This window comes from Hermetia illucens, chromosome 5 (genome assembly GCF_905115235.1).
Source record: "Hermetia illucens chromosome 5, iHerIll2.2.curated.20191125, whole genome shotgun sequence".
Classification (NCBI taxonomy): Eukaryota; Metazoa; Arthropoda; class Insecta; order Diptera; family Stratiomyidae; genus Hermetia; species Hermetia illucens.
Genome location: NC_051853.1, coordinates 80233059 through 80260550, shown reverse-complemented (window position 1 = coordinate 80260550; position 27492 = coordinate 80233059). Strand labels below are relative to the sequence as shown.

At 43.1% G+C, this 27492-nt stretch overlaps 1 protein-coding gene across 2 annotated transcripts in view; it reads right to left on the bottom strand.

The window, feature by feature from the left end:
* The window catches only part of LOC119657377 (neprilysin-1), a 153939-nt gene that overhangs the window by 100700 nt on the left and 25747 nt on the right, over positions 1-27492 (bottom strand). For both annotated transcript variants that reach the window (XM_038064261.1, XM_038064262.1), the window contains exon 2: positions 5970-7421. In XM_038064261.1, the coding sequence (XP_037920189.1) occupies positions 5970-6354 (385 nt within the window). In that variant the 5' untranslated portion in view covers positions 6355-7421. The remainder of the gene's footprint in view (positions 1-5969; positions 7422-27492) is intronic.

Below are 27492 nucleotides of genomic sequence, written 5' to 3'. Positions count from 1 at the left end.
AAGGCTAGATGCAACCAACGACAGTGTTCCGACCCGCAAATATTCGGCAACTTTTTGGTATGTGGCGCGGTGGCACTGATTGTCTTTTGGCATAAATACTCTAAATGCTTCTTAGAGCTCAGTTTGACGTTAGCTACCAGACGCAGGTATTTGATACCCGGCTTTGATACCTTATATCCACCGACTTCCACTTTTACAGTGTTCTTTCTACAGTTTGTTATTAAGACCGCTTCCATTTTCTTTCTTTTCTTTCTAGCCAGGACTTCACCGCTCCCAAGAAAATGGGAATCCTAGTCCCCTCTCGGAAGAGAAAAGTAGTCCTCTCTGGAAGATATTTTTTTTTCCGGCAGACTCGTTGACGGTCTTTTATTTAGAGGAGGAGTTGAATGCGTTTTTGGCATCCAATGTCAACATGTCACACCAGCCGCCAGAAATCACAGGGTTTTTTGCCAGATTCAAGACCATATCTATAGCATGCGGCACACCGAAAACCAGGCCGGCTTTTTAACAAGCCATTGCTGCTTTCGAAAATGGGTAGCAGTCTGTCGTACATGATTTTAACAAGCCATTGCTGCTTTCGAAAATGGGTAGCAGTCTGTCGTACATGATTTTTTCCATCATCTTCCCATTGTATCCAATAGACAGGTCGGGCGATGCGATGCTGGGTCTCCAGGTGGCTTATTGTGTTTGAGAATTAATACCAAATTTGCTTTTCCACTAAGCAGAGAATATTCCTTCTTCCGCATGTTCCTCGCACTTTTTCCACAGTTACTGGAGCTATTATGCTCGCGTTGATCTGGACAACTAGTTGGCTTCCGCTGAGTGGTAACAATATCTTTCAGGAGGTGTGGGCAGGTCACCTGCGGCGTTTTCCACCCTATAGGCCCATGCCCTCCCTCCCTTTGCACAGTGGACAATTCGGGTCAGCTCAACAGGTCGAAGCCACGACATCTAGAGCACCGACAAGATTGAATTGATTTTCCCAGGCTTCGGAGACTCCCTCCTTCGTAGAGCTCTCGGAAATTGACGAATCAATGGCATTGGCCAATTAACCTTGGGTAATAGACTGCCTGCCCTCCTTCCTCTGGCACTTCGAAGGCTAAATACACGGAAATGGTCCTAAAAATTTATATATAATTGGATACCTACATGTTAGGGCGAAAAAAGAGGAAACAGGGAATCGATTTTAAAACGACATCAAATAGTAATTTAGTCATCGGTTTATTTTTAAAGATTTAAATAGAAGAAAAACTTATTACGATTAACTTACTGTGCCTTGTCAGTCTGCAATACTAATGAGATCCAACCCATATAGGAAGTGGCTTGTACCTGTGTGAATTTTAGAAGGAGGACTCCCAATACCCGCTGGTGGGAGGGGTGAGATGTTTTTCTTAAAGGTATCTGTTTATGTATGAAATGAAAGGCCTCCATTAGTACTTTCACAAGCAAGCCTTAGTTTTCACAGGGAGTAAGGGTTTGCAAAATTTAAAGTAAGAAAGTGCTTGTTTTCAGTAACAACTGAGATGACTTAAATTGCGACATGGTCACAAGACCATTCGGGTTGGCCAAAGTGAATTAAAAGCAAAGAACTATCCCGAAAAGCTTAGGAAAGGGCAATTTTGACCGCGGAAGCTTGCTTAGAAATAATGTGGTTTTACTGAAGTGTCCCGTTGTTACCTGCTTGCGCGCCTCTATACTAGAGGCTCGACAATGAGGGCGGACTGACCTTTTGAACATTTCAACCCGTCATTAGCAAAGATTTCACATGCCTTTGAATACAATGTCTGGTACCTGGTATCTGGAATATAAAACGCGAAGCTTACAATTAAAAAACAAAAAAACTGTTGAACTTCTCTGTCTATCATGCCTCATAATTTTAGAAGGCATTGGCATACTCAGGCCATGAAAAGGAAGGGTGCCACTTTGAAAGGGGAAATCAACAGTCTAGATAACTTTAGTTGACAAGTAATTCTGGCTGTATACGTGCAAAACTTTCACGATTGTCTTTTCAATATTAAGCTTAAATTGCATACTTAGCGCAACCATCTAGTCATTCTGGGGCTAAGCAAAGTAAGATGGTGCGACTCTACAAAGTCCTAAAGGTAATGTTGTGATTGTCTTGAGTCATTTGAATACCAAACCCTGCTCATATATATAATGGAGAATGATCTTGGTGACCGTATCGAAAATTATGGGAAGTTTGCGGATTTCCTCCTTATTGGTACATGACATTTTGATCGAGCACTAAGTTTACCATAAGAGTAATTGGGTGTCAAATGACCGACATCGTATGAGCAACCAGATTGATTGGGATCAACAGTGAATTTACGGGTTGTCTTCTGGGTGTGCATCACAAGCGCGGCGTTGACATCGGCCTCGAAAGGGATCACCATCTAATGGTCGCTTGTATGTTATGACCGGTGCTTCTCGTAGGGTTCGAGAGCCGAGACTCCCAAGTTCCATTCGACCGCGTATATGACCCACCTGTCATTCGACAGTGGGAGAGTTATCTTGATGATCGAACGGCACACCCTCAGAGACCCCAATAATATTGGTAAGCATTGGAGTGCCATCAAAAATGTTTTTTTCTTTTGTGCTACGCAGGTCGTTGACCACGTCCCGATGGAGCGTCACAAGATCTGGCTGACTGGGTAATCATGAACCATTTCGATGAGCGGATGGGTTCAAGGCTCATTAACTGTTCCGGGTGAGGGTGAGCGTGACGCGTTCCAGATCCAACACTGTTATAAATTCCGGGAAGTACAACATAGTGTGTTCCAAGAAAATAGCTAAAATAATTCTGGAACGCATTAAGAAACAGCTCCAAACCTTGATCGACTGAGAGCACCCTACTTTCCGCTCAGGATTCTTCTGCGTCGACTGGTCCCAACGGATCATTTTAAGACAGTACGCGGAGGTTAGATCTTCACCTCCTTGCCCAGAGGAGGTGGCTTCAATCGACGGTGTAATTTTTTCACAAATATCTCGACTACGCCCACTACCCACCATATACAGAAAGTATTGAAGCAAGTCCACAGCATTTCGTCGAAGGCAATGATCATCATGAGCAACTTCAAAAGCTGCTTTCATATACACCAGCTCCAAGAAGATCTACAACAGCACTAGAATTCAAAGCAAGAACAAGTCAGCGTTCTTATCATCACAAGCCTATGGGAAAGTTTAGCCAATTATTGTTCACACATAAAACTCAGTCAGGTCTTGGCACGAACTATTTCTTCTAACAACATTTTAACTGGCTGAACTCTTGAGCGAAATCAACTATGCTTTAAACTCTCAAGTGCTGTTGTCTTAACCTCCACTTTCCGAAGACTGTGAGTGATCTGCCATCAAGATACTGCTGATACCAAAACTCAACAAAGACCTGAAGGGCATGGCCAACTAAAACTATTAATGCCTATTATCACCTATCAACCACCTTTTCGACATTAAGTAAAACCACAGACCACATACGATTAATAACTAACAATCAGCCCTTGACTGAGAAGCCTGGAATTACTTTCCATGGTAGGCCCATCACTGCAAATCTAAGAATGAAAAATAACATGAATCCAGCCATCTTGAAAACAAATTTTATCGCTAGAGCCGTTGGAGTTTTATCTGGTTACAAATCAGGACCTAACATCATTCAAGATCTTTCTCTTTACAAAGTAGAAGGAAGAATGGTAAGTATGCAATTCTTAAAGAGTTCTTGACTAGAGATCTCGTGGCGTTCCGAATTTGATTGGAAGCCTGTCGTAGTATCGGGTTACTTCTCAGGAGACGACATCTGGATCCCACCGGGAATAGTCGGTGAAAAAGGAAGCTGTTTACCGAGAATGAGAAGAGCAGAATACATCGGCTTCTCAAAGCTCCTCTCTTACGGAGGTAGACAATAACTTCTGGTTGACACCTCAATAACAGACAGAAAAAGGAAGAAGGAAAATTGGAAAACTAAGCGGGGCAGCGGATCCTTTTAAAGTACTGAAATCACACAGGGTGGCTGGCATTTTCTGACCACTTCTTCAGAATTCGGAGCAAAAACAATTTTAGTATAATGTTAGACTGGTAAGGAAGAGTATAGCCAAGGATATATACAAACAATATGGCGGCGGGTAAAAGTGGTCCTTATTGCGAAAGCGGGTAAAAGGGATCATTTTCACCTCACATTTTTCAAACCGTTTTGCACAACATCGTTTGTACTGAAAATTGTGGAGAAGGCCTTGTGCTCCTGGAACTTACATTCCAACAAGTTATCTGTTATATCGTCCATTTGAAAGTGGGGAGGGAGGGGTATGGGATGATTACTATCACTACTATTGTGGAGTCTAGTAGTTGATGAACTCTTAAGGGAGCTAACAAATACTGAAATACACGGGGTTGCGATGATGACATCTTATTAATCTCTAGGGGGATAACGAGACAAGAACTAGTAAGATTAATGACCACCAATAGGGTGGTGATTTGGGCACAAACTTCAAAGACTGGCTTGAGTGTAAGATCACGAAACCAAGCGCTCGTAGGATTGTTTAAACCTCATCAAGGAGATGTCCCTGAGGAGACAGCACCTGTGCAAAGTAAGCTAAGCTTGGGCCGAAATCTATAATGGCTGCCACTCGGGTAGGCACGTAATTTCTGATCTTTGTATATTGTCTGCCATTTCGTCAGCGGTCTAGTCATTGAGAGGTGTAATACTGGCATACTACCGGGTCAATACAAACAAAAAAATAAAGACCTTGGGCAAATGGTTCTGGATTTGGATAAGGAGGCAAACAGAGTCGGACTGGAGATAAACATAAAAAACCAAGGTTCACACTTTGACTGGCCAAAGCACTCTTCCCATTTGGATTAACAGGCAGAGTATATAAAGCGTTAATAAATTCGTTTATCTAGGAAATGTCGTTTTTGCCACCGGCGGCACTTAACCTAATGTGGTTCGAGGAATTAATATTACTTAACTTGACATCACTGCTTTAATGGAAATGACTGAACGGTCTTTTTTTAATAAACATATACGGATATTTCGGAAACCACTTGTTCTTTCCTTTAGTGCTACAGTTATGAAGAAGTGCAGTTTAGGCTGCTTCGCGCTAACGTTCTTTGTTAGCTAATATTTCCGAAGCAGCACATGGAAGCGTGTGGCGTGTCATCGGGGTATTTTGACCTGGGAAAATTTCAAGTGAAGAGCTTCGTTTGCATACGGGCTAGGTTCTATTGGACGTGTTCTCAAACGGCGAAAGTTGCAGTGGAAAGGTCCCACATTAAGAAAGGGTGGCAACTCCATTGTTGGCTATGCCATGCAATAAAATCTTAGGACAACCGGCGCATGGGTTGTCCCAGGAACCCAAGGCGCGTAGGGGGATTGCAAGTTTCCCGGGAAGCCCTGAGAAAGGTGTTGAAATTTCCAGCAAACCGTGAGCAGTGACTCGAGGACACGGTTGAAGTACTGTGACCCATTTCGGGATATATGACAAGCAAATTACTAGATTGTGTCCGGATAGCTGAGTGGTTAGAGCGCAAGGCTGTCGTACGGAAGGTCGCGGTTCAAATCTCATTGATGACAGTAGAATTTATATTGTGATTTGTCGTCAGATACCAGTCGGCTCAGCTCTGAATGAGTACCTGAGTCAAATCAGGGTAATAATCTCAGGCGAACGCAATGCTTTCCACATTACCTCCTACAGTGTACTGTAGTGTATTGTTACGGTCTTAAATGAACACTTCAAGGCCCTGATCCAATGTAAATTGTTGCGCCAACGATTATTATATTACTAGATTGAATTGAATAGCATGAACGTATATAGAACTCAATATATAGGGCTGAATGACAATAATAGAAAAAGTGAACCAATTTCGAGTTACTTTAGGTGGAGCCCACGTTGGGCGCAAGAATGTTAATTCATAGGAATTCCTGTCTTTTGTCATTGTTTAGTAATACACAAGAATATAACATCAAATTCAAGACAACTTACCGCTCGGGATCTCCGTTGAAATGCACCGATAACTTCCGGCAAAATAAATAGCTAACGCACCAACTGCAGCGCCAAACACTACAAGTGCAACGGCTAAAACGAAAAGACGGCGACGTTGTCGTGGTTCACGGAAGAAGCAATCCGCGGCAAATCCGCGCTGTATTGATGTCCTAGTGACCGCCGAACTAGGATTAAAGTGGACAATGGTCGCGGACTTATTATTCACACCAATTGACGCAGCACTGTTCACCCTTCCACGTGTCGGGGTAGACTGCAAATCTCCAGCCAATAGCGGAGCAATGTTCGTACTATCGTCAAGGACATTTCGCGTTTCGCCTGCATGAGCAGCCTTGATGTAACCATTATTCATTGATTTCGCAGGCATTTTCACGGTCGGTTTATGATGCTGAAAAGGACGAAATCGTGCAACAAATTCACTTTACAATTTTTCACGTTTTCCGCCCGCTAAGGGTCGGTAATTCTGTTTAGCTGAAGCGAAGCGACTTATAATGCTGGCTTCCACCAATTATAATAGAACAGGCCTGACGAAAGGCAGTCATTCTACGTTTGACGGTCCAACCCTCATCAAATGCCTACCAAGAAGTACTCTCCACAAAGACACTAATTACCATTTCGTGCCGCTGTACCATTGTGCTTAATATCTGTTTCGTTTGTAGAACTGTTTTCACTTTCAATGGCGAACACGCTGAGTAAAAAGGACCTTTCAATTAGGTATCGCAAAATGATGCACGTTTCCACGTTTCTCTTTTCGGTCTTCTCGGAAATCGACGTGCTAGAGTCCTTTTACCGAAAACGATGAAATATTCAAGTATTCAAGTGCTGACAAAGTGGAGAGGATTTTTCGTAAGATATTTTCCCGCGATATCACCTGACTGCACGTATCCTCACAACAGATGGCGAGTGTCTTTACGCGGTAAAATCCAATAGTAACGGAGCGGCGAACTGTGGCGTCAACTACGAAAGGCAAACACCAATTTTTCGGGCATTTGTTTTTAGTATTTTATAAGTGAAATAACGACGACACCAATAACGACGGTTGGTAAACGTATTTATTCGAGTCCTTGCGATGACAACAGCACGAATGTGCTCCTGAACTCGATGTCATTTTTTTTCTTGTCGTCCTTTAGGAAAAATATTGTCGAATGCTTTCACGCCCTTGGCATGAAACGCACAGCCCCGCAAGCCTTTTTATTATTATTTTATTATTTTGGAGCACTTCCACTTGAGGCGAAAGGTGAGGACACTCGTTAAGCATATCTCGAATTTATATTATTTACACATTTAAGGGGACTTTGGAATGTAGACATATGCACATATCAATGAAAAACAACTTCCATTACATGCGACGCTGGCAAAAGTCGTTTTTGACCGGTTCAATTTTAAAGCAGATAAAGCACTTTATTGGAGGCTCAGGTGATCGGCAATCAGACCCTGAAAAGAAAAACAAATCAGTGAGAAAACAGTCACCAAACAGAAATGGCTTAAACTATATTTAAGTGAATATTACAAGTAATGTGAACATTAGTAGTGTGACCTATATTTTGGTTGTAATTAGCGACAACCAGGACGCAACAAACCTCCTGGTCATAATTAAAATTACTCAAAATGTGGAAAGTGTTTATTGATTCGTTCTAAAACAATATCAGCAGATCCGCCCTTAGCTATGCTAATGTGATAAAGAACATTCAACTGACCGTGCTGCCGAAAGTATATCCGGAGCGAATATTTACTCGGGAGGAGAAGGGAATAGTGAAGGACCACTTCGTTATGAAGTGGAATAAAGAGCTTGTGTTCACCGATAGTGATAGATTGCGCTACGGAGGACATGGCGGACTGGCTTACCACCTAAACGGTCAGGGTTGAAGGGAACGCAACTGTCGCCATGTGCTGGGATTGGTATATCAGGAGTACACATGGTGATAGTCTACTCTCCCAAAGCCGCAGCGATTGAGACGGTGAAGCTGCTACACCTCCTCATCACTCAAAACATGTATCTCCACACACGGTTATGAAGAGTTTTTAGATGCAACAATACTCCAACATTGGAGAAGAGCTGAATGTACTAACGGAGCCGATGGGCAACATTGAAATAGCTCAGGTAAACCTCTACCATATGAAAGCTGCATCTCAAGCACCCTGGGCATACCGGGGTCATATTCGCGGTCTATACAGAGGAAGTTTGCAGTGAAAACCCAAGAGCTTGCATCATTCCCAAACGAAGAATGATGTATATATATATGCCTTTCAAATTTTCTAGCTGAAGACCCTGTAGCTGTCCAAGTCCCACTGGAAATCAGGGAAAGAACTCGCGTAGCATTAGGAAGAGGTAAGTACCTTTCTTTCAATTGAAGAGGTAAGTACCTTCTGGAATTCATCCCTAGTAATAAGTTAGAAATATATAATGTAGCGAACATGCCAACATTCCTGTCCAGCACCAAGCAAGAGGTACTAGACGTAGCTCTAAGGAACACTTTCATGAACGGACTGGTCAAGAATTGGAGTGTTTCAGATGCGCCCTCTATTTCGAATCACAGAATAATTGGGTTCGCCATTGAGAGTAACTATGAAGTAGATAGAATAATACGGTATCCCAGGAAAACAGCCTGAGCCTCTTATGAAAGACACCCGAATAACAACATATTAGGAGCGAAACAGAGTTGGAAACAGTAGTGCAAGACCTCATCAGAGTCGCCAATGATGTATATGAGATCACCTGTCTGACTGAGACAGTCAAGTCATAAAAAAACACATCTTAGTGGAACAGAAACCTAGCAAGAATGAGAAAGGAGCTGTGAAAGCTTTTCAACCGGTGGAAACAAACCAGGGAACTATAGAACACTGACGACATATTTCAACGCATTCAGGGATTCAAAATGACACAGTTCCAGAGAATTCTGTGAAAGTATAGAACAAACAACAGAAGTATGAAGGCTATGCAGAGCTATTCAAAAAAACAGGGCAATATCTTCAGTCTGTCTAAAGAAGGAAGATAGAACACTTACTGAGAAGGAGGAGGACAGGGTACATCTGATTTTAAGAACTTATTTCCCGGGATCCTGACACCGGGATCCCTGACACCTTAAGAACATACAGAAGGGTGAATTGGAAATTATCGAAAGAGGTTTACTCGGAAGTTAGAGTAAGACGGGCAGTGGGAGCCTTTAGATCACTGAAATCATGCAGAGTAGATGGCATTTTCCCTACCTTGCTCCAGAGAGGCCTAGAAAGGGCAGCATAGCCTTGGGATATATAACAAGGGCATAGAGCGGTAAAAAGGATGACTAGTTGATGAACTCCTAGGAGAGCTATCAAATACTGAATGTGAGGATACCAGACAGGATCTAAACTGGATTACGTCTCGCTTAAATTGAGCCAAGGCCAATGTAAGTACCATTCACTTGGAAACACAAACCACCTGAGAGCCATTGTATAACATAAAATCACCGTAGACCTAATCAGGAAGACACATGTTGGAAACATAAATCGGAAAGCTAGGGGTCTGATGACTTGTATGTCCATAGCAGGGAAAAATTGGGGTTGCTCCCCGAAGATACTACTTTGCATACGCACTGCAATAGTCGGGCTTACCTATGTGGCGGTATCCTGGGTAAGGAACCGAACTCAGTACAACAGCCAGGCAGTTACACTAACTTCAAAGACTGACTTGCACGTGTATCAGTGGGGCAATGAGGACATGTCCAACGGCATCTCTGGAAGCCCGCCTGCTGCTAATTCCTCTCCATCTTCACATACGGATACATGAAAGGAGGGTGATCTACACAATGGCCGGAAGTAACAGTCAGGTTCTCCATCTGCCTAAATCGAAGGAAAATTGATATTCTCTCTGGGTGGCATTCCGAATTACTAATACCAATGAATTAGATAACAACCAGATTTCATTTTGATAAGAGGTTTGCTGGATTAACAGGTTAAACGAGGACAGCGTGCCATTGACATACGGCTTAAACCAGCAATTGATTACCTGGTACGTTGACAGATTCCTCACCGTAGAGAGAGTGTGCGCCAGGGTTACTGGTCGAAGGAAAACGTATTCTGAATCATTGGGTCAAGTTAAATGGCAATGAGACAAGGGACAAATTGGCCAGGAAGGCAGCGGGGATGTTTCTTAACAGATCGGAACCCTTCCGCGAAATCGGAAACGGGTCCGCGGCAACGACTTTAAAGAACGAAGGAGAACGACTGAGGGAATAATACTTCGCAAACTTACCAGGAATGCAGCAGGCCAGGTTGCTGGGGATATGAACCCAAGCGCTCAAAGGACTCTTTGAACCTCAAGAAGAAGAGCCGTTGGTGGTAGTAGTGATCACCTGGGGAAACTAGTGATGTTTACGGACACTATCTGCGATTTCTGTGCGGAGTGTGACAAAAGCTCCATACCCGTCCTGAGACAATGTCCGCCGCTTGTGCAAAGTAGGTTCAGGTACCTAGGAGAATACTTAATATCAGATGCCAAGTTGAAATACTTGGAAGTAGTGAATATGTTAAAATTCCTGACGATTATATGCTTGCTTGACATAGTACAGTTAATAATAATAATAATTTCGCCGTAGCCGGTCCCAAGCCTGATTGTAGAAGGAGGAGGGATAGATAGTGTACACCACCGCAGCGTCTCAGAGGGAGGGTGAGAAAAGTGCCGGAGGTTTAGAGTCTTGCAGATTGCTCACTGAGGAAGCTTTTGCCACACCTGTCAGTTAGGTATAAAACGCAAACCCAAAAATGAGGAGAAGGAGAAATTTGAGGTCTGGTACGGGTACCTGGCGGATTCGTCTAACTTGGTGACTGGGTCGGGCTCCCGTAATGAACAGCACGGCATTGAAATCGTGGGGCGCTTCAATGTCTATGCACCACGATGATCAGGAAAATTGTTTCGCCTCTTGTAGCTGTTTCGCCTCAAATAGGTTCGGATAGGCAGCGAATGAAGTGGACTGAGGAAATGAACCTTTTCATCATCCGCTCCTACTACGCAATAAGGGCGGGGGTGGGTATAACATCTTATTGCCCCTAATTGCATCAAAATTTCATCGTGGGTTTCCCGCAATTCGGGCACGTGCAGCCAGTCGCAAACGGCCATCATCAGGCTTGAGGTCATCGCAGAAAGGGATGACCACGAATCGATAGGGACAACAGTTTCAGTACTCGCCGAAGCACTCTTCTATATCCGTGCAGCTGAAGTTTCCGCTGAGGTGATGAATTCCAAAGCGCGTGTATACAATTCTCGAAAATGGGTCCTTTGCATAGGCCAGGTAAAGAATGAAGCGCAGAGATTTACAGGAACTATGCCATCCCCAGTAAGACACCCGTAGTTGAAATTCTGGGCACACTAAAGCAGAAACTTTCTGTCATATGCAGTCGGTTGCGACGGTATGGTGAAAGTCATTCCAGATGTGTCCAGAATGCAATGTACGCGAGGAATTAGCGGAGTTTTTTCAGATTACTCAACGAATCTCAACAGAGCGCCCAGACCATTATACCATTATATTGTATAGCCATTCGTAACGTCCATTATTAGTGGAAGGGTCAAAGCGTACCTCGAGGCCAACAACATTCTGTACGAGGAGCAGAAGTGCTACCGAGTCGGTTCAAGGAGTTGCAAAGAGCAACTCATTACCGACTCGGTATTTGTAGGACAAGCAACTAGAGGTCAAAGAAACCTCTTTAGTTGGTACATCGATAATGCCAACGACAGCGGCCCGTATATCTGGCTAATCGATGTCCAACATCTATATCGCATTGACCCAAAACTAATAAAGTTTTTGGCGACACTCATGGAAAGGTGGTGTGTTCATCTGAGGGTCCCAATACCTCAGAGCTACCCACATACGGAGAGGTACCTTCCAAGGGGATTCTATGAGTCCCTTTTTGGTTTTACATGGTTCTGAACCTACTGGCTACTGAATGAAGCTAAATGGTATGTTTTTGCAATAAAGTATGCCCTACGTGCTAAGTGCGAACTGACACACTTGATGTATTTAGATGACATCAAGCTGTATGCTGGTACTGACGACCATCTTAGAAGTCTGTTGGATTAGACAAGTGTCGAATCCAAGCCATTCACAAAGGTCATCACGAGCCGCATGCCGGACATAGCATTGGTGACCTCCACATCCAAGCTATGACAGAAACAGGCTTGTACAAGTATCTAGGAATTCTACAAGGAACTCATGCTTGAATTGGTAATCTGAAGGATGCTCTGCTGTCCTAATTCCTGCGACGATCTGGAAAAACGTCCAACGGCGGATACGGACAACTATGTCCAAATTTCGAATGCATCATCCAAACTCTGCCGTGGAGCGGATGAACCTGCCTCATGACATCGGAGGTAGGGGCGTAGTTGACGCGGCGACACAACATCTTCGCCAAGTCGCTGCGCGCTTATTTTTACAGCAAAGAGTAGGGGAGTCCTTTACATGCAGACTGTGAACTCCACTTAACTTGAAGGATCGATCTTTCAATCCGCTGAGTGGGGTGCAGCCGGACCAAGAGCGGATCGATGAATGGAAATCGAAAGCAATGCACGGTAAACACTTGAATTGTCATTTGCCGGCTTCCATTTGTCGAACAGATGGCTGTGTTCTGGGGAGCTCTCTGCTGAAACTGACGGATTCATATGTATCTGCAGGACGGTGTGGTCGCCACCTGAGCTTATAAAAAGCTCATCATGAAAGAGCGGGTGGAGAACGACCAGTGCAAAATATGTGGTTCGGCGTTAGAAACGTTGGACCATCTCATTTCTGGCTGCACAGTAATGGCACCGGTGCAATACACGTTCTAACTGGTCGCCACATTCCACACAACAAGCCTGTCGTACTGTTAGTTAACAAGACATTATTGATATTTCTATTCGCCATAATAGCAACGTATAACGAAAATATGTGGAGAAGAACGTTAACTATGAGCCATTGACTCGAGAAATCAAAGAAATTTGGCATCCCGTACGGGTGGTTGTAGTTCCCATAATATTGTCAGCTACAGGTAATGTACCTAAATCCCTCACGGCTTCCCTCGATGTCCTGGGTTTGCCAGACAGTCTGCCTCAAATCATGCAGAAATATATAATACCTTACTGCATACGTGCTCGATATTGCGTGAGTTTTCGACGGATTCTCCCATTGACCTACCACCGACCACCATCACCAACGCCCCTTTATAATTTATGTAGGATCGAACAAAAATCCGACATCTGCCGAAATTGTGCCAACTCAAAAAATAATAATAATCGTTTGCGTAACAGTCCATATTGGAAGTGGCTTAGAGCACTTCATTCAAGACTGTAACGGTACACAACAATACATTGTAGGAGACAATGTAGACAGCATTGCACTCGCTGGCGATTATTACCCTGATTTGACTCAGTTACTCATTCACAACTGAGTCGACTGGTATCTAACGTTGAGTCACGATAACCAATCCTCTGCTACCAGTGAGATATGAGCCGCAACCTTCCGCTACGACAGTCAAGCGCTCTACCCACTTGAACCATCCGGACACTTAATAGTTAATAGGTAAACAATAAAAGGGGACAATAGTTTTTTTAAAACGCAGTGTAACTTCTCCTAACATATCCTAACGTATATTAAAGGAATGGCTTAGAAGTGAAGTGGTTCCCAATTTGAATACGGGCATAATTTCTTTTACGTCGCTTGGTAATGGGAACCACTTCCGTTTTCCTCCACAAGCGTCAGACTAGAGCCCTCCAGCTATCCCTTAGCAGCAATGATTGCTTTGCATGAGTATAACTCAGCATGTTTGAGATGCTTTGCAGCTACAACTACCGTTATATCGTCGGCGTAACCCACCATCGTGGCTTCCTCTGGAAGGGGAAATTTAAGAACATCTTTGTACATGATGCTCCACAGCAGTGGGCCAAGTACGAAGCCCTGTGGAACACCTGCGGTGACTCGCACTCCTGGGGTCCGTCATCGGTATTACACCACAGCCTCCGTTCTTGTAAGTGGCTATTGACAATAGCTGCCGGATAAGCGGGAATACCAATCTTTGCCAGAGATTCCCACATTAGGTTCCAATTGGCCGAATTGAATGCATTTCTCACGTCCAAGGTCACCACCACGGTACTACTCTTTCCGTCACTTGCATTTTCGACCAAGTGAGTAACCATCCTTACTAAGGCAGGCCTAGACCGGATACCGGTTGTTGCGCCGTTGATGATGATGATGATGAGTAACCATCAATCGTTGATCTGGCTTTACGGAACCCATACTTTCGGTCTAAGAGGCCTCTCTGGCTCTCAAAAACCGGGAGTAATCTATTCGGTCTAGCATTTCCCCAACAGTGTCCAAAAGACAAGTCTGTCTTAGGCAGTATTACTTACTTCTGCCGCTTCCAGGCCGCTGAAAATATCCCCTCGCACAAGCGTGCTTCGAACATCTCAGCAAACATGTCCAGTCTGGATTTCACGACTTAAGAGCCCTATTTAGTACGCCATCCACACTCGGGCTTTTATTACCTCCTATTCTACCGCAGATTTCCGACAATTCGTCTCTGGTGATTGGCAGTATTGCCGTCATATTCAGAGGAAGCTGTCAATGCGCTCCTTTTGCTGGGGGAATGACCCCAGGATTATTTTTAACAAGACGGTAGGACACGTGATCTGTGGAGATGAACGACCTCTGAATCGCCCCATCACGATTTTATAGGTGCTCCTCCACGGGTTTAGGTCCGCTTCCGAACAGAGCTATATAAAACATTTCCTCTTGCTCCTTTGAATGGCGAACTTGGTTTTGCGAGCTTGCTTATAAGTGCGCTCTTTTGTCCCTAGTCGATTGTGCTGATCAATTTTGATGCATTTAGATGCATACATATATACATATGTATAAATTAGAGGATAGAAAGCTCTCCAAAAAGATAAAAATAAAAACTTTATATCCGAGCGTCGAGCTTCCGGCATTCCGACTTTTTCCCATTGGCAAAATTGTGTCGGATAGCTGAGTGGTTAGAGCACAAGGCTGTCGTACGGATGGTCATTGGTGACAGTGGAATTTGTATCGTGATTTGACGTCGGATACCAGTCGACTCAGCTGTGAATGAGTACCTGAGTCAAATCAGAGTAATAATCTCGGGCGAGCGCAATGCTGACCACATTGTCTCCTATAGGGTAGTGTAACCCTGTAGTGTACCGTTACGGTCTTGAATGAAGTCCTCTAACATTCTTCAAGGCCCTTATCCGATATGGATTGTTGCGCCAACGATTATTATTATTATTATTAAAAATTGTGCAAGTCTGAACTTACTTGAGCTAGGGTGACAGTGGTTATTTTCAGTGTGATGTCAGGATATCTGCTCCGAGTAAAATGCAAATAAATCCACCGTCGTTTTTCGACATAATTAGAGACTGTTCTCCTTGTTCCTGAGTAGTTTATATTTCCCCGGAAATACGTTCACCATCACAATTTCTTGTGTGGTGCCACGAAGTTCCGATTAAACGAAAGACTGAAATATGGACCATTTGAATTTCTGTGACTTCCCTTTGTCTCCTCGAAATCCCAAAGAAAATTCATCAAATTTCTGGAAATCACTTAAAGTGACAACGTTTGCTCATATCGAATACAAACAACTTGAGCGAATCAATTTTTCACATGCTGAAGGTAAAATAACCTGTAATCGTTAGTTTGGTTAAATCTTGGGGATTTAATTGGTATAATGAAACGCTATCAAGTTTCTAATTAAGCAGAACGGAGACCTACGGAACGGAGCACAGTGGTGCGCCGACAAGCAGACGCGCCACCCGTCGTCGTCCTGGCCAAGCAAAGGATAGTCCAAAGGAAAGTTATTAAAGGAAAGACATCTGAGCTTGTGGTGCTTTTGTGTGCAGCGTCTTAATAAAAAGTTTGTTTTCTCTCGTTTTCCTGCTTTTTTTCCTCCGTTTATTTCACCTATACATTTTGCTTTATTTCCGTGCATTACGGGAATGTGATCGGAAACGAGCTGGGTCGTGTCCTTGCTCCTCGCTCGCCCGCCACTTGTCTTCGCATTATCCTGGTATCCTTTACGCCTTTATTTAAGTGCTCAGTGGAAGAGTTTTATTTGAAAAAGTTTATTATGACACAATAATGATAAAGTTGTAGTCGGAGCTCATCGTGCGTTCCTTGATTACTTACATAGACTGGCAATCCAGAGCCCTGGAGACGGGCTGGTTTGGGGCGGAACTGGGTTGATTCGTTTATTTGGCTATGAACACGATACCGGAGGAATTAGTTGCGAGGGAGAACTTTGAACTTTGCGTTTTCGGTTTTGTTAAGTATAAATTCAAAAATCACGAAGGCATGAGTGAGGTTGGCTCTATTGAAGTAGCACGAATGTTGCTTGGGCGGAATTATTTTGTTCTTCTTCCCTGGCATTTAGTTGCTTCAGGAGTGGGGCTGGCCGTCCTTAATTGTAGTATGTTCTCACGAAAAGTTTATTATTATGAAATACATTTACCTTAGTCGGATTTTCCGGATTCCTATCAATTTGAAAACTATTTGTCTGAGAAGGCTGTTAGTACTCAGCCTTGACATTTCTTTGTGATAAATCGGTAACTAAGTACGCAGCTCGTATATGATCCTTTAGTAAGTCTTTTAGTTCTTAGAAAGGATATGTCAATTCGGGGTCAGCTTTAGCACATTTCCTGCGACTTAATTAGTGCTGCCTAAGTTGTAGATAGCGACTACAATTATATTCTTCAACTGGAACTAACCATTTTTTATGTATTTTATTAAAGCCTTTTTTCACTGTAAATTCGTCTTCATTTTCGGGTAGTGGGTGAGGCTTTAGCCAATGAGTTTGAGGGGTCTTTCCATACTCAACCTCATTAACTAAAAATAGGTCTATCTTTCGATTGAAAGCCAATTCAAAAATTTCTGTTATCCAATGTTTTCGCTACCCCCTATTCGAATCTTAGTCGTTGTATTCATCCTTGTACCGTTCCGATGCTTTTGGCAGTCAATTGCACGGCATTACGTGTGATAATGATAATGAAACTATAGCACAGTCTCATTGAAAACGAGACTATGTGGACATCTATACTCCCCAGAGGAGTGAACACGGAAACACCACCCCCTTGCAACCTAGACCAACCGTCGGTCCTAGCTAAATTTTCTTTTCGATTCAAGGAAGACCACGTAACCGCATCTTGGGCAGCAGGGTGACTCGTCGTGACCAAATCGATGTAGATAAGCACGATAACATCCATGTCTACTTAAGAACTGCGTTAGTTCATAGTTTACTTCCCCGTAGAGTCTTCCAATCCATCCCACAGTGCCAGTTGCGTTGAAATACATTAGACTCCTCAACTGCATACGTTTTGTCGAAAAAACGTCGGACTTCATTCGCCAAGATATTAAGGGGAGAATCCCTACTAGTACATACGTTGCTTCTTCTGATGTCGTACGATAAGCATTGCATATCCGGAGTGCACTTAGCGGACACGGCATTCCTAGTTTGATTTCAAATCTGTCGATCACACGCACTTTTCTAAGAAACCGTTACATCTATTGACGCTAAGTTTGGTTGAAGGCTGGAACTATGAACCCCTACGCATGCAGTAAATTTCATTGGTGCACGTTTAACTTAAGAAGGGTCCCTATACACCTAAAGAGGGATGGAACATTTTTTCACCAAATACAGCCATGAAGGGTTTCCAATGAAATGAAAGTGCTTTCCGAAGCAGGGATTATCTTTGGCACAAAAGAGAGGATTGCGGGGATCCGAAAGAGGTCAATTACTTCATTATCATCATCATCAATGGCGCAACAACTGGTATCCGGTCTAGGCCTGCCTTAATAAGGAACTCCAGACATCTCGGTTTTGCGCCGAGGTCCATCAATTCGATATCCCTAAAAGCTGTCTGGGGTCCTGGCCTACGCCATCGCTCCATCTTTGGCAGGGTCTGCCTCGTTTTCTTTTTCTGCCACAGATATTGCCCTTATAGACTTTACGGGCTGGATCATCCTCATCCGTACGGATTAAGTGACTCGCCCACCGTAACCTATTGAGTCGGATTTTATCCACAACCGGACGGTCATGGTATCGCTCATCGATTTCGTCGTTATGTAGGCTACGGAATCGTCCATCCTCACGTAGAGGGGCTAAATTTCTTCGGAGGATTCTTCTCTCGAACGCGGCCAAGAGTTCGCAATTCTTCTTGCTAAGAACCCAAGTCCCAGTTCTCCGAGGAATACATGAGGACTGGCAAGATCATTGTCTTGTACAGTAAGATCTTTGACCCTATGGTGAGACGTTTCGAGCGGAACAGTTTTTGTAAGCTGAAATAGGCTCTGTTGGCTGACAACAACCGTGCGCAGATCTTATCATCGTAGCTGTTAACGGTTGTGATTTTCGACCCTAGATAGGAGAAATTGTGAACGGTCTCAAAGTTGTATTCTCCTATCCTTATTCTTCCTGTTTGACCAGTGCGGTTTGATGTTGTTGGCTGGTTGGTTTTTGGTGCTGACGTTGCCGCCATATATTTTGTCTTGCCTTGCCTTCATACAGCCCAAGATCTCGCGTAGTCTGCTCGATCTGGATGATCAATTACTTCAAGGACCCGTAAAATTTGAAAAACAATTAGCGTGATCCATGTACATGGTATCTAGATTCCAAAATACTTTCCACTACGATATCTGATCAAAGAAAATTAATAATAATATTATATTTGATTACATTTTGAAAATTTCCTGTTAAGTTCGTCACATAATCATCATCATCAATGGCGCATAGATTTCGTGGTTGTGTACGCTACGGATTCGTTCATCCTCATGTAGGGGACCGAAGGATCTTGGGAGGATTCTTCTCTCGAACGCGGCGAAGGGTTCACAATTTTGTGCTAAGAACCCAGGTCCCCGAGGAAAACATAAAGACTAGCAATATCATTGTTTTTTTACAGTAAGAGCGATGTTGTTGGTTCTTCGCTCTTTGGCGCTGATGTTGCGACCATGCACTTTGTCTTGCCTTCATTAATGTAAAGCACGAGATTTCGCGCCGCTTGCTCAATCTGGATGAAGGTAGACTGTACATCTTGGATTCTTCTTCCCATAATGTCAATATCGTCAGCTTAAGCCTGGGTACCCCTCGCATTTACGTCAGCATTGCAGATCACTTTTCCCAGGGCCAGGACGCATGATAGGGCATCCCCTTGTCTTAGACCTTTGTTGATGTTATGGTCTCGAGAGTGATCTTGCTACTTTTATCTACCCTCGCACATTCGTCAGGTTCAAACTAGTTAGTCTTATCAATTTCGTCGAGATACCAAAGTTCATCACAGCTCAGTTAAAATTTGCAGTAACAAAGGTTTTAATATGAAGGATCATACTGGAAAGTTTGATGTAGTTGCTACTATTATCAACAAGGTATAATAGGTAAAAATTTCCTCTTTCTAGTCAAATTACTACATGGACTTGAATATCGGGTATATTCAACGTATACAGCTTGTATATGTAAATGGAACCATTGTGCATCCGAACATTCTTACACAATAAATCAACAAAACCTTTCCAATTTGAAGCGATTAGCTTTGGGTTTCCAATTTGTTAAATAGCGCCGGAGAATATTATTAAGCTGGGGTTTGAGAATAAATTGAGAGTATTTCCTACTTGACAATTAAAACGGGTAGAAATTTGTAGGCTGCCAATCTGCAAATTTCGAATCTTTTTGCTACTGAAACGTTAACGACGTTTCAGATAGACTCACCTTACAAATACGACCATTGGCTATCGTAAACGATTTATAGCTGTTTTCTGCAATAGGCTACGCTTTTGTACTTTCGAAAGCCTAGTGGTAGCAGATGGGAATCCGGTGCTAGAATGTTGCTAATGGTTACTGCAAGAAGCGCTCTCAGGACCCTGGAGCCAGTTTTCGACAGGATTTTTATCAGATAAAGGAGCGAACATTTATTCAGATCGATCGCGTTGCGATCACCAATAGATTTAAAGGTTGTCTTCTGGATATGCAGAGGGGTAATGATATCGGCCTCAACGGAGGCCATCACTTAACAGTTGCTTGCCTTTGGGTGCGTATGGCAACTAATCGTAAGGATGAAGAGCCTCGATCCACTAAACTGAACACGATTGCCTTTCGGGACTCGGCGCCAATTCGACAGAGGGAAAACTATGATATCTTGCTAACCATATAGCTCACTGAATATTGAACAGTCACCAAAAGTGCCTTTTTCTCTGGTGTAAACAAGTTGTTGGTCACGTGTCAATAAGATATGGGTGACAGCGGAAGTTTGGAAGCGGATCAACCACCGTGGAGAACTGCTCTTGCTGTCGCTAAGACTGAAATATGCGTAAAAGATTTATATCTGATGCGGACATGCCTGAAAAGGACATCACAAGACTAGACTTCTGAAACGTGAACGTGAGCTCCATTGATGGTTGCAATCTTCGGTAAGTTCGACGTGCTGGAGCTCCATTACCGGGAAAAGTGCAAGAAATGCATGAATTTCGTCATTGCGTTGATGAGAAAAACAGAAACTGCCTCAAATAATAACGATTTCGCTTGCTTGCGAGATATCGTAAGTCTTCCGACGAGCCTGTGAGGAACACTAAGAGCAGGCTTCTCTTTCTTGGTGATAAGTAGTTGAAAAGGTGGAAGGAGCATCCCAGTACATCCCTTGCTGCTTTTCCGAACAGAAGTCGCAGTTCTTGCGGTTTCCACTCATTCGCGCATCTACAGAATTTGAGACTTTTTCCAGTGAGTAGAAGAATGGGATCGTTGAGATTCGGAAAAGGGGCACCTACTTTGAGTGCGACAACTGGAGCAGTATTTGTGTGCTATCGCGAAGATACTAGCTACTACTGATGGAGCCCAGAACAGAAATTTCAACGAAAACAATGGATAATAGCGGGATCACAGAATTTTCACCCGAATAATTTTCCCCTCCGATCCAGAGTTTTTTTCTTTCGCCCTGTACTAGAGCCTGACATACATCCCGATAGCCTAACCCGTATCTTGATTTTCAGCTACCGTTCATTAGATTGCCTCTGCATTCCATTTTCTCCCACTACATACATACATGCTTCCATTTACAATTCCAATCCATTTCAATTATTCATTTCAAATGATCAAGTGGAAAAGGAAAGGAAGATTTTATTTCTAAGTCATGTTACATAATGTACCGCCAATTATTCAAGATAATTATGAGACACTCTAGGTTTAACTTATAAATAATCCACTACTCATCCCCAGTGACCAAATAGAAATGGAACTCTCCAATTTTTGCCTATACAGGTATTTGACGCAATTGTTCAAGCATTCTTCCTATTTCCTGAGGGTTAACTCGTGGAGAACCGGAGAATTGAATTTGGTGCTTAGTATGTTGAATCTCTCTGATAGTTCAGCAACAGTTAATTTATCCTCCTTATCCGCCAATGCTAGTGAAAAATCGTCGCTTTAAAGCTTGCTTGGTCTTTCAGATAAGTAGATATCAGCAGCCGCCCTGAGGAGCCCAATTACCGCTGTGGTGCGCCATTTCGATACCACAAGTTCCTAAGACTATGACTACTATGGTAAGAGCAATGGGGCAGAGGCCAGCTAGCTTAAATTTTCATAGCCAGCCTGTAGCATTCACGAAGGAAATCGCCTGGGTTTTACTTGTCCCACGACGTCTCGGTAGAATAACAGAGAGAGATCTAAGTTCTCTGGTTCGGTCCACGATGATCGTACGTGAGGACGAGAATTGTCCAGGTCTTCAGCCTATATGTGCCAGCTGTCACCCGGTTTTTAGGCACTGAACCCTGTGTTGTCAGATTCGCTATAGGTTAGATAACCTACGTATGTTCCAATACGTTTTGTGCCAAGTCTTGCAAGCCCAATTGTGTTGGAGCCTATCCGAACAGTCAGCTAACATTTTTATATGATTGTGGTGAGGTTATGTTATATATTATTTGTTCTAGATTTTGTATTATTTGCCACTTCACGTTTTGTTATTTTGTCAGGTTATATTAGTTTTTGTGATAATAAGACGCGGAGTTATTTGATTTGTTTTATTTGAACACAATATGTACTATTTTGCATTACTCACTCATATTGACCTTAAACAGGATGATGAAATAAAAGATGGGATGGGTGGAACGAACTAAGAAGGGTGGTTTGGAAAAGGAAAGTCTTGCAATATTCACATTTTCTAACAAAAACTAAGGTAAAGGAAATATTAAATAAAACGTGAGAGTAGACGGGCTTGACTCTTGATTCTTTTAGGAAGCTGAGCAACTCCTCATTCTGGAGTTGGCTTGATTCTTTTAAAAAAAACTCTTAGGGAGTTGAAAGACTCTTTCCAATTGAATTTGTTTCAAACCACACTGTGACTCCTATACTGAAAAATAAGGTGGTCTATTGTTTCTTGCACACCACACTTTAAACAACTGCCATTTTTGATTTTGCCAATTTTCCGATGACACGATGAAGGATGAAACCATGGTATATTCTTATCTCCTCGAAATTAGAATTCGCAATTGCGTCACTTATAGCCCAGACAATGGGATGTCTGATGTCTTACTTCTCCAGAAAAGTGGAGTCTGTCATTATTGCTATCTTCTTTTTTAAGGTTTTGTGTAAAACAAAACCTTATTAAAATCGATTCAATGTCTGTCTGTCTGTCACACGCATTTTTCTCCAAAACGGCTAAGCCGATCCGAACTAAATTTGGTGGACAGATGGGAACTATGAAATCCCACGCATACAGCGAGTGGCATAAATTTAGGTGGAGTTTAAAGGGGGGCTCCCCATACATGCAAAGGGGGGATTCAAAAATTTTTTTCACCGGATGTAGTTGTGCAGAATATCAAATGAAAGGTCTCGATTTGTACTTTCCGAAACTGACATTAGTTTTGGCATAAATTGCAAAGTGCGTGAGTAAGGAGTCAAAATGTACGCACTTGAAGTGAGACAGGACTCATTTTCGGAAACTACCCAACCTAAAAATCCGAAAAAAATCAGGGTGGTGCGCCTAGATGAAATCTAGGCCTCAAAATATGTCCCATTCCGATATCTGCTCAAATAAACTTACTAATAGTATATTACTACTTTTTAGAAATTTATTGAAAAACCCCCCTTAAATTTATCCTAGGACTTCCGAATTTTGTACCAGCATAGGGGACAATATTTCGAATATACGTGCTAAATTTCATGGAAATTAGGCAATTAACGCCAAAGTTATAGCAGTTCAAACTTAGCAATTTCGAGCGAGTTTACTGCTTCCAAAGCCATGCAAATCAGATGCTGACGTCATAATTACCCGGAATAATTGGCCTTCGCGTGGAATATTAAAGTCACATTTATGAAGAATCTATTTATTTGCAGCCCTTTTTAAGGTTTTGTGTAAAACACTTATGTGAAATCTAATCTTCGAGAGATGTCCCATTCCGGTATCTGTTCAAAAAATTTACTAATAGTATATTATCAACTTTTAGAAATAGACTAAAAAACTCCCCTTAAGTTCATCCTAAGTGCACCGACATAGAGGACAGCCTTGTGCATACACATGCCAGGTTTCATGAAAATCCAACTATTAGTGGGAAAGTTATAGCAGTTCAAACTTATCAATTTCGTGCGAATTAACAGCATTCTAAGCCATACAAATAAGATGATGACGTCATAATTAACGAGAATAATTGAAATTCCAGTGAAATATTAAAATTCCATTCAAGAAGAATCTAATTCTCCCTAGCCCTTTCTTATATTTGATGTTGGTTAAATTGTTTTCATTCGCTAATAATATTAAACTGAGAGCGTGAAACGTATGAGGTTGACCATTGTCAACACAGGGCTTTCCAACAAATGATTTATTTAAATCGCTTTCTAGAAAATAGAGGGCAATGGAATTTTTAGCTATATTGCTCGGAGGTGTCGTGCACTCGTCGCTCCTCACATCTTTTTCTTTTTCTTCAGCCTTCAGTTCACAAGCGGGGTGGCTCGTGATGATCGGTTTCGTCATTTTATTTTATCAAATGCCTGATCAGGATGTAATCGCGATACCTTTAAATCCCCATCCAGCGGGTCAAGCCACCATTGTTTTGGCCGGGTTTTTGGTTGCTTACCATTGCTTTCGATGTTCTGATCAATACTGGTTGTTGAATTCTCGTTAGCGTGAATTACATGACCACACCATCGAAAACGCCTCTCTTGCAGTTTTTCCACGATTGATGCAAACCCATATCGATCGCATTTCAAACGTAAACGAAACGTGTCACGCCATCAGTGCAATGCAACATCTTCGTACCCATTACCGCAAGACGCCGTTCATTGTCCTTTATAGTCGGTCAACACTCAGAACTATAGAGAGTGGCAGACGGACGACATTGCAGTAAATTTTAGATTTCGGACGTGCGCTAATACGTCGATCACAAAGAACACCAGTTGGGGAATGCTACTTCATCCAGGTTGCATTAATGCGTGAAAAAATTTCATCACGCAGTTCTCCATTGGCTGATAGCATTGACTCGAGATTTATAAATCGCTTAGTTCTGGCAATGGCAGTAACCAATGGAGAACTACGCTATGCTCCTCACATAGGGAAACACAAAACCTTTTATACCTGAAGCGTCAAGCTTCCGGTTTCCCGACTTGTTTATCTTTCCTTTGCCATTTGCATAACCATTTTTATCCCATTCATTTTAGCAGAAAGAACCGTATTGTTTGCATCCTGCATTTGACTGCTTTGGCTGCTAAATAGTATGGGTAGATTCCACCCCTGACAGTCGCCTGCGGGACACAGACTGTGCCAACCGAAGGGCTGCCAAGAGCGGAGCATTGCCTAGCCAGTTCGTCAGTCCGCTCATTTAACTCTAATTTCTTATGAACTGCAGGGTAACCTTGAGAGTGCATTTCTGTACTGCCCAGTAGCCTGAGCATGTTGTTGTTGAGTACAAGGCCTTGATTATCGCTTGGTTGTCGATCAGAATACCTATGTTAACGTCAGATCATGCCCCAGCAATCGATGAGCTTTTAGAATCGTCACTACTTAAACGTGAAATACACTCATGAATCCTGGGTAACCGAATGACTGTGTGTATCCAAGAAAACTCCAACACCGACTCTACAGACTATCTTTGATTGGTCGGTGGAGAGTACTGCGTCGTAGTCTTGCAACATACCGATGTCGATCGTCCAGTCTGCCCTGGTTAGACAGACCACAGAGGGGTTTCTATTAAAGTTCAGCTTACGTATGGCGTAGTCCATAAGAATATACAAAGTTCCCGAGGGTGGTTTATCTAGGAGGTTACAATTCTATGCCCGTAGGGCTTCGCTTACCACATCTGGACTGGTCTTCCAGAATGTGGCTAATTTTAGACCACTCTGTCTCCGTTACGAAAATGTTGGAGCCCATGTCGACATAATTCAATCGATTACAACATAATAATCCTTAAAGTTAATTTAGTTTACTTCCATGTCTTCACATCGCAGTTCAACCAAGACTGAGACTGGCTTTCATAAGGACATTTTTCATCTTAGCGCGAACGGGATTACCAGGTAATAAAAGATCGCTTTTAAAGTGGTAAACGTCGCCACTAGAGAAAGCCGGAAATTGGACACAAACCCAATATTTGGGGGTTGCAGATGGAAAATTCAAAGGGTAGTATAGGTCCCAGGGCAAAACGATGGAGCATAAAACCTGCGAAATGCCTGCTGAACCAAGACCATAAGTTTTACTACCAAACTCTATCTCCACATCCACATGGTAACCGCTGGGAGCTCTTTCTTAACGAAAACCTGCAGACGGAGAAGAAGGAAGACGAATCTCCCGCGCCTAAAAACGGGACAAATTGTTCCAACTGGTCCTCCAGGTTGGGGGTTGGGTAGGGCTGACAACCCTACACGGAAACGACTTGTTACGAAGCCACAACAGGAGCCCCGGACTGAACGGATTACACAACGACAATCCCGGCAACGACAACGGATTAACGTTTTGCGCATTTTCTCATGGAACGTGCGCTCCCTGTTCAGAGACGAAGCTGATGAGCAGCTAGCCGATACCCTCTCCCAATATAAGGTTGATGTACAGCGTTACAGCAGATGCGTTGGACAGGGACCGGTTTCCTGGAGAAGAGTCGCTACACCATATATTATAGTAGCCACCCAGTAAACCAAGTACTCGGAGTAGGTTTCTTAGTGAGCCAAAAAATGAAACCTGCTGTTATCGGCTTTGAAAACATAAGCGAACGGCTATGCACTCTGCGCTTGCGAGGCAAGTTTTGAAATATAAGCCTCATTAACTTTCACGCCCCTACAGAGTCGGAGAAGGATACCTTCTACGTGGCAGTAGAACGAACCCTCGAAGCCTGTCCCAGATATGATATCAAAATCATACTTGGGGATTTTAACAGCCAAATAGGGAAGGAGCCCGTATTCAGGCGATACGCTGGCTCCCAAAGCTTACACGAAAATACAAATGATAACGGACTGCGGATTATTCAATTAGCAGTGTCACACGAAATGTTTGTTGGAAGTACCTAGTTTGCGCGGAAAGCGGTCCACAAACATGCTTGGCCTGTCCAGATGGGACCACTTTCAACAAACTTGACCACGTGTTGATCGAACGTCGCCACCTCTCAGTTTTGATGAATGTCAGAACATATAGGGGGGCCAAAATAGACTCGGATCACTATCTCGTTGGCATGATGCTCTGAGCTCGAATAACAACACCATCCAGAATCCTTTCTGACAATCAGGTAAGAGTTAACACTGAAGCCATCCATAACACAGCCCTCCGCGACACCTACAAGAGGGAAATGGATGCAGCAATAACCGCAGTCAACAGAGGACCTGGAGATGAAGCATCAACAAATGATCTTCACAACCACCTAAAGAACGTTATCGTTGATGCGAACTCCGTCGAGCGGAGAAACGACTTCACAGACGGAAAAAGGAAGCCTGGGAGAACCAACAAGTCTGTGAACTAGAAAAGTACAGGGAGCAACCGCACCAGGTGCGCAAGTTTTACCAACAAATCAGATGAAACCTTAAACATCCTGCCGAGACAAAGAGGGAAATATGATTTTCGACAGAATGAGCATATTGGAGCGATGGGTTGAGTACTTTGATAAGCTACTGAACAACCAGAACATCGGCGAGTTGGAGTTCCCGCCAGCTGAAGACGACGGACAAATGTTGCTACCACCAAGTATAGGAGAAACAGTTCGTGCAATTCATCAGCTTAAAAATCATAAGTCGCCAGGAGCCGATGGAATTACAGTTAAATTAGTTAAATATAGAGGCGACCAATTACACCAAGTGGTTCATCAACTTGTGCTCAAGGTATGGGACAGCGAATCAATGCCTGACGACTGGCAAAAAGGCATTATCTGTCTCATACATAAAAGGGAGATATCACACAGTGCAACAATTATAGAGGTATCACGTTGCTGAGTACCATCTATAAGATATTCTCCGCTATCTTGCTAGGCCGGATAGCCCCATACGCCCAGAACATCATTGGCCCATACCAAAGAGGCGAGAGTAACAGATCAGATTTTCTCTGTGCGGCAAG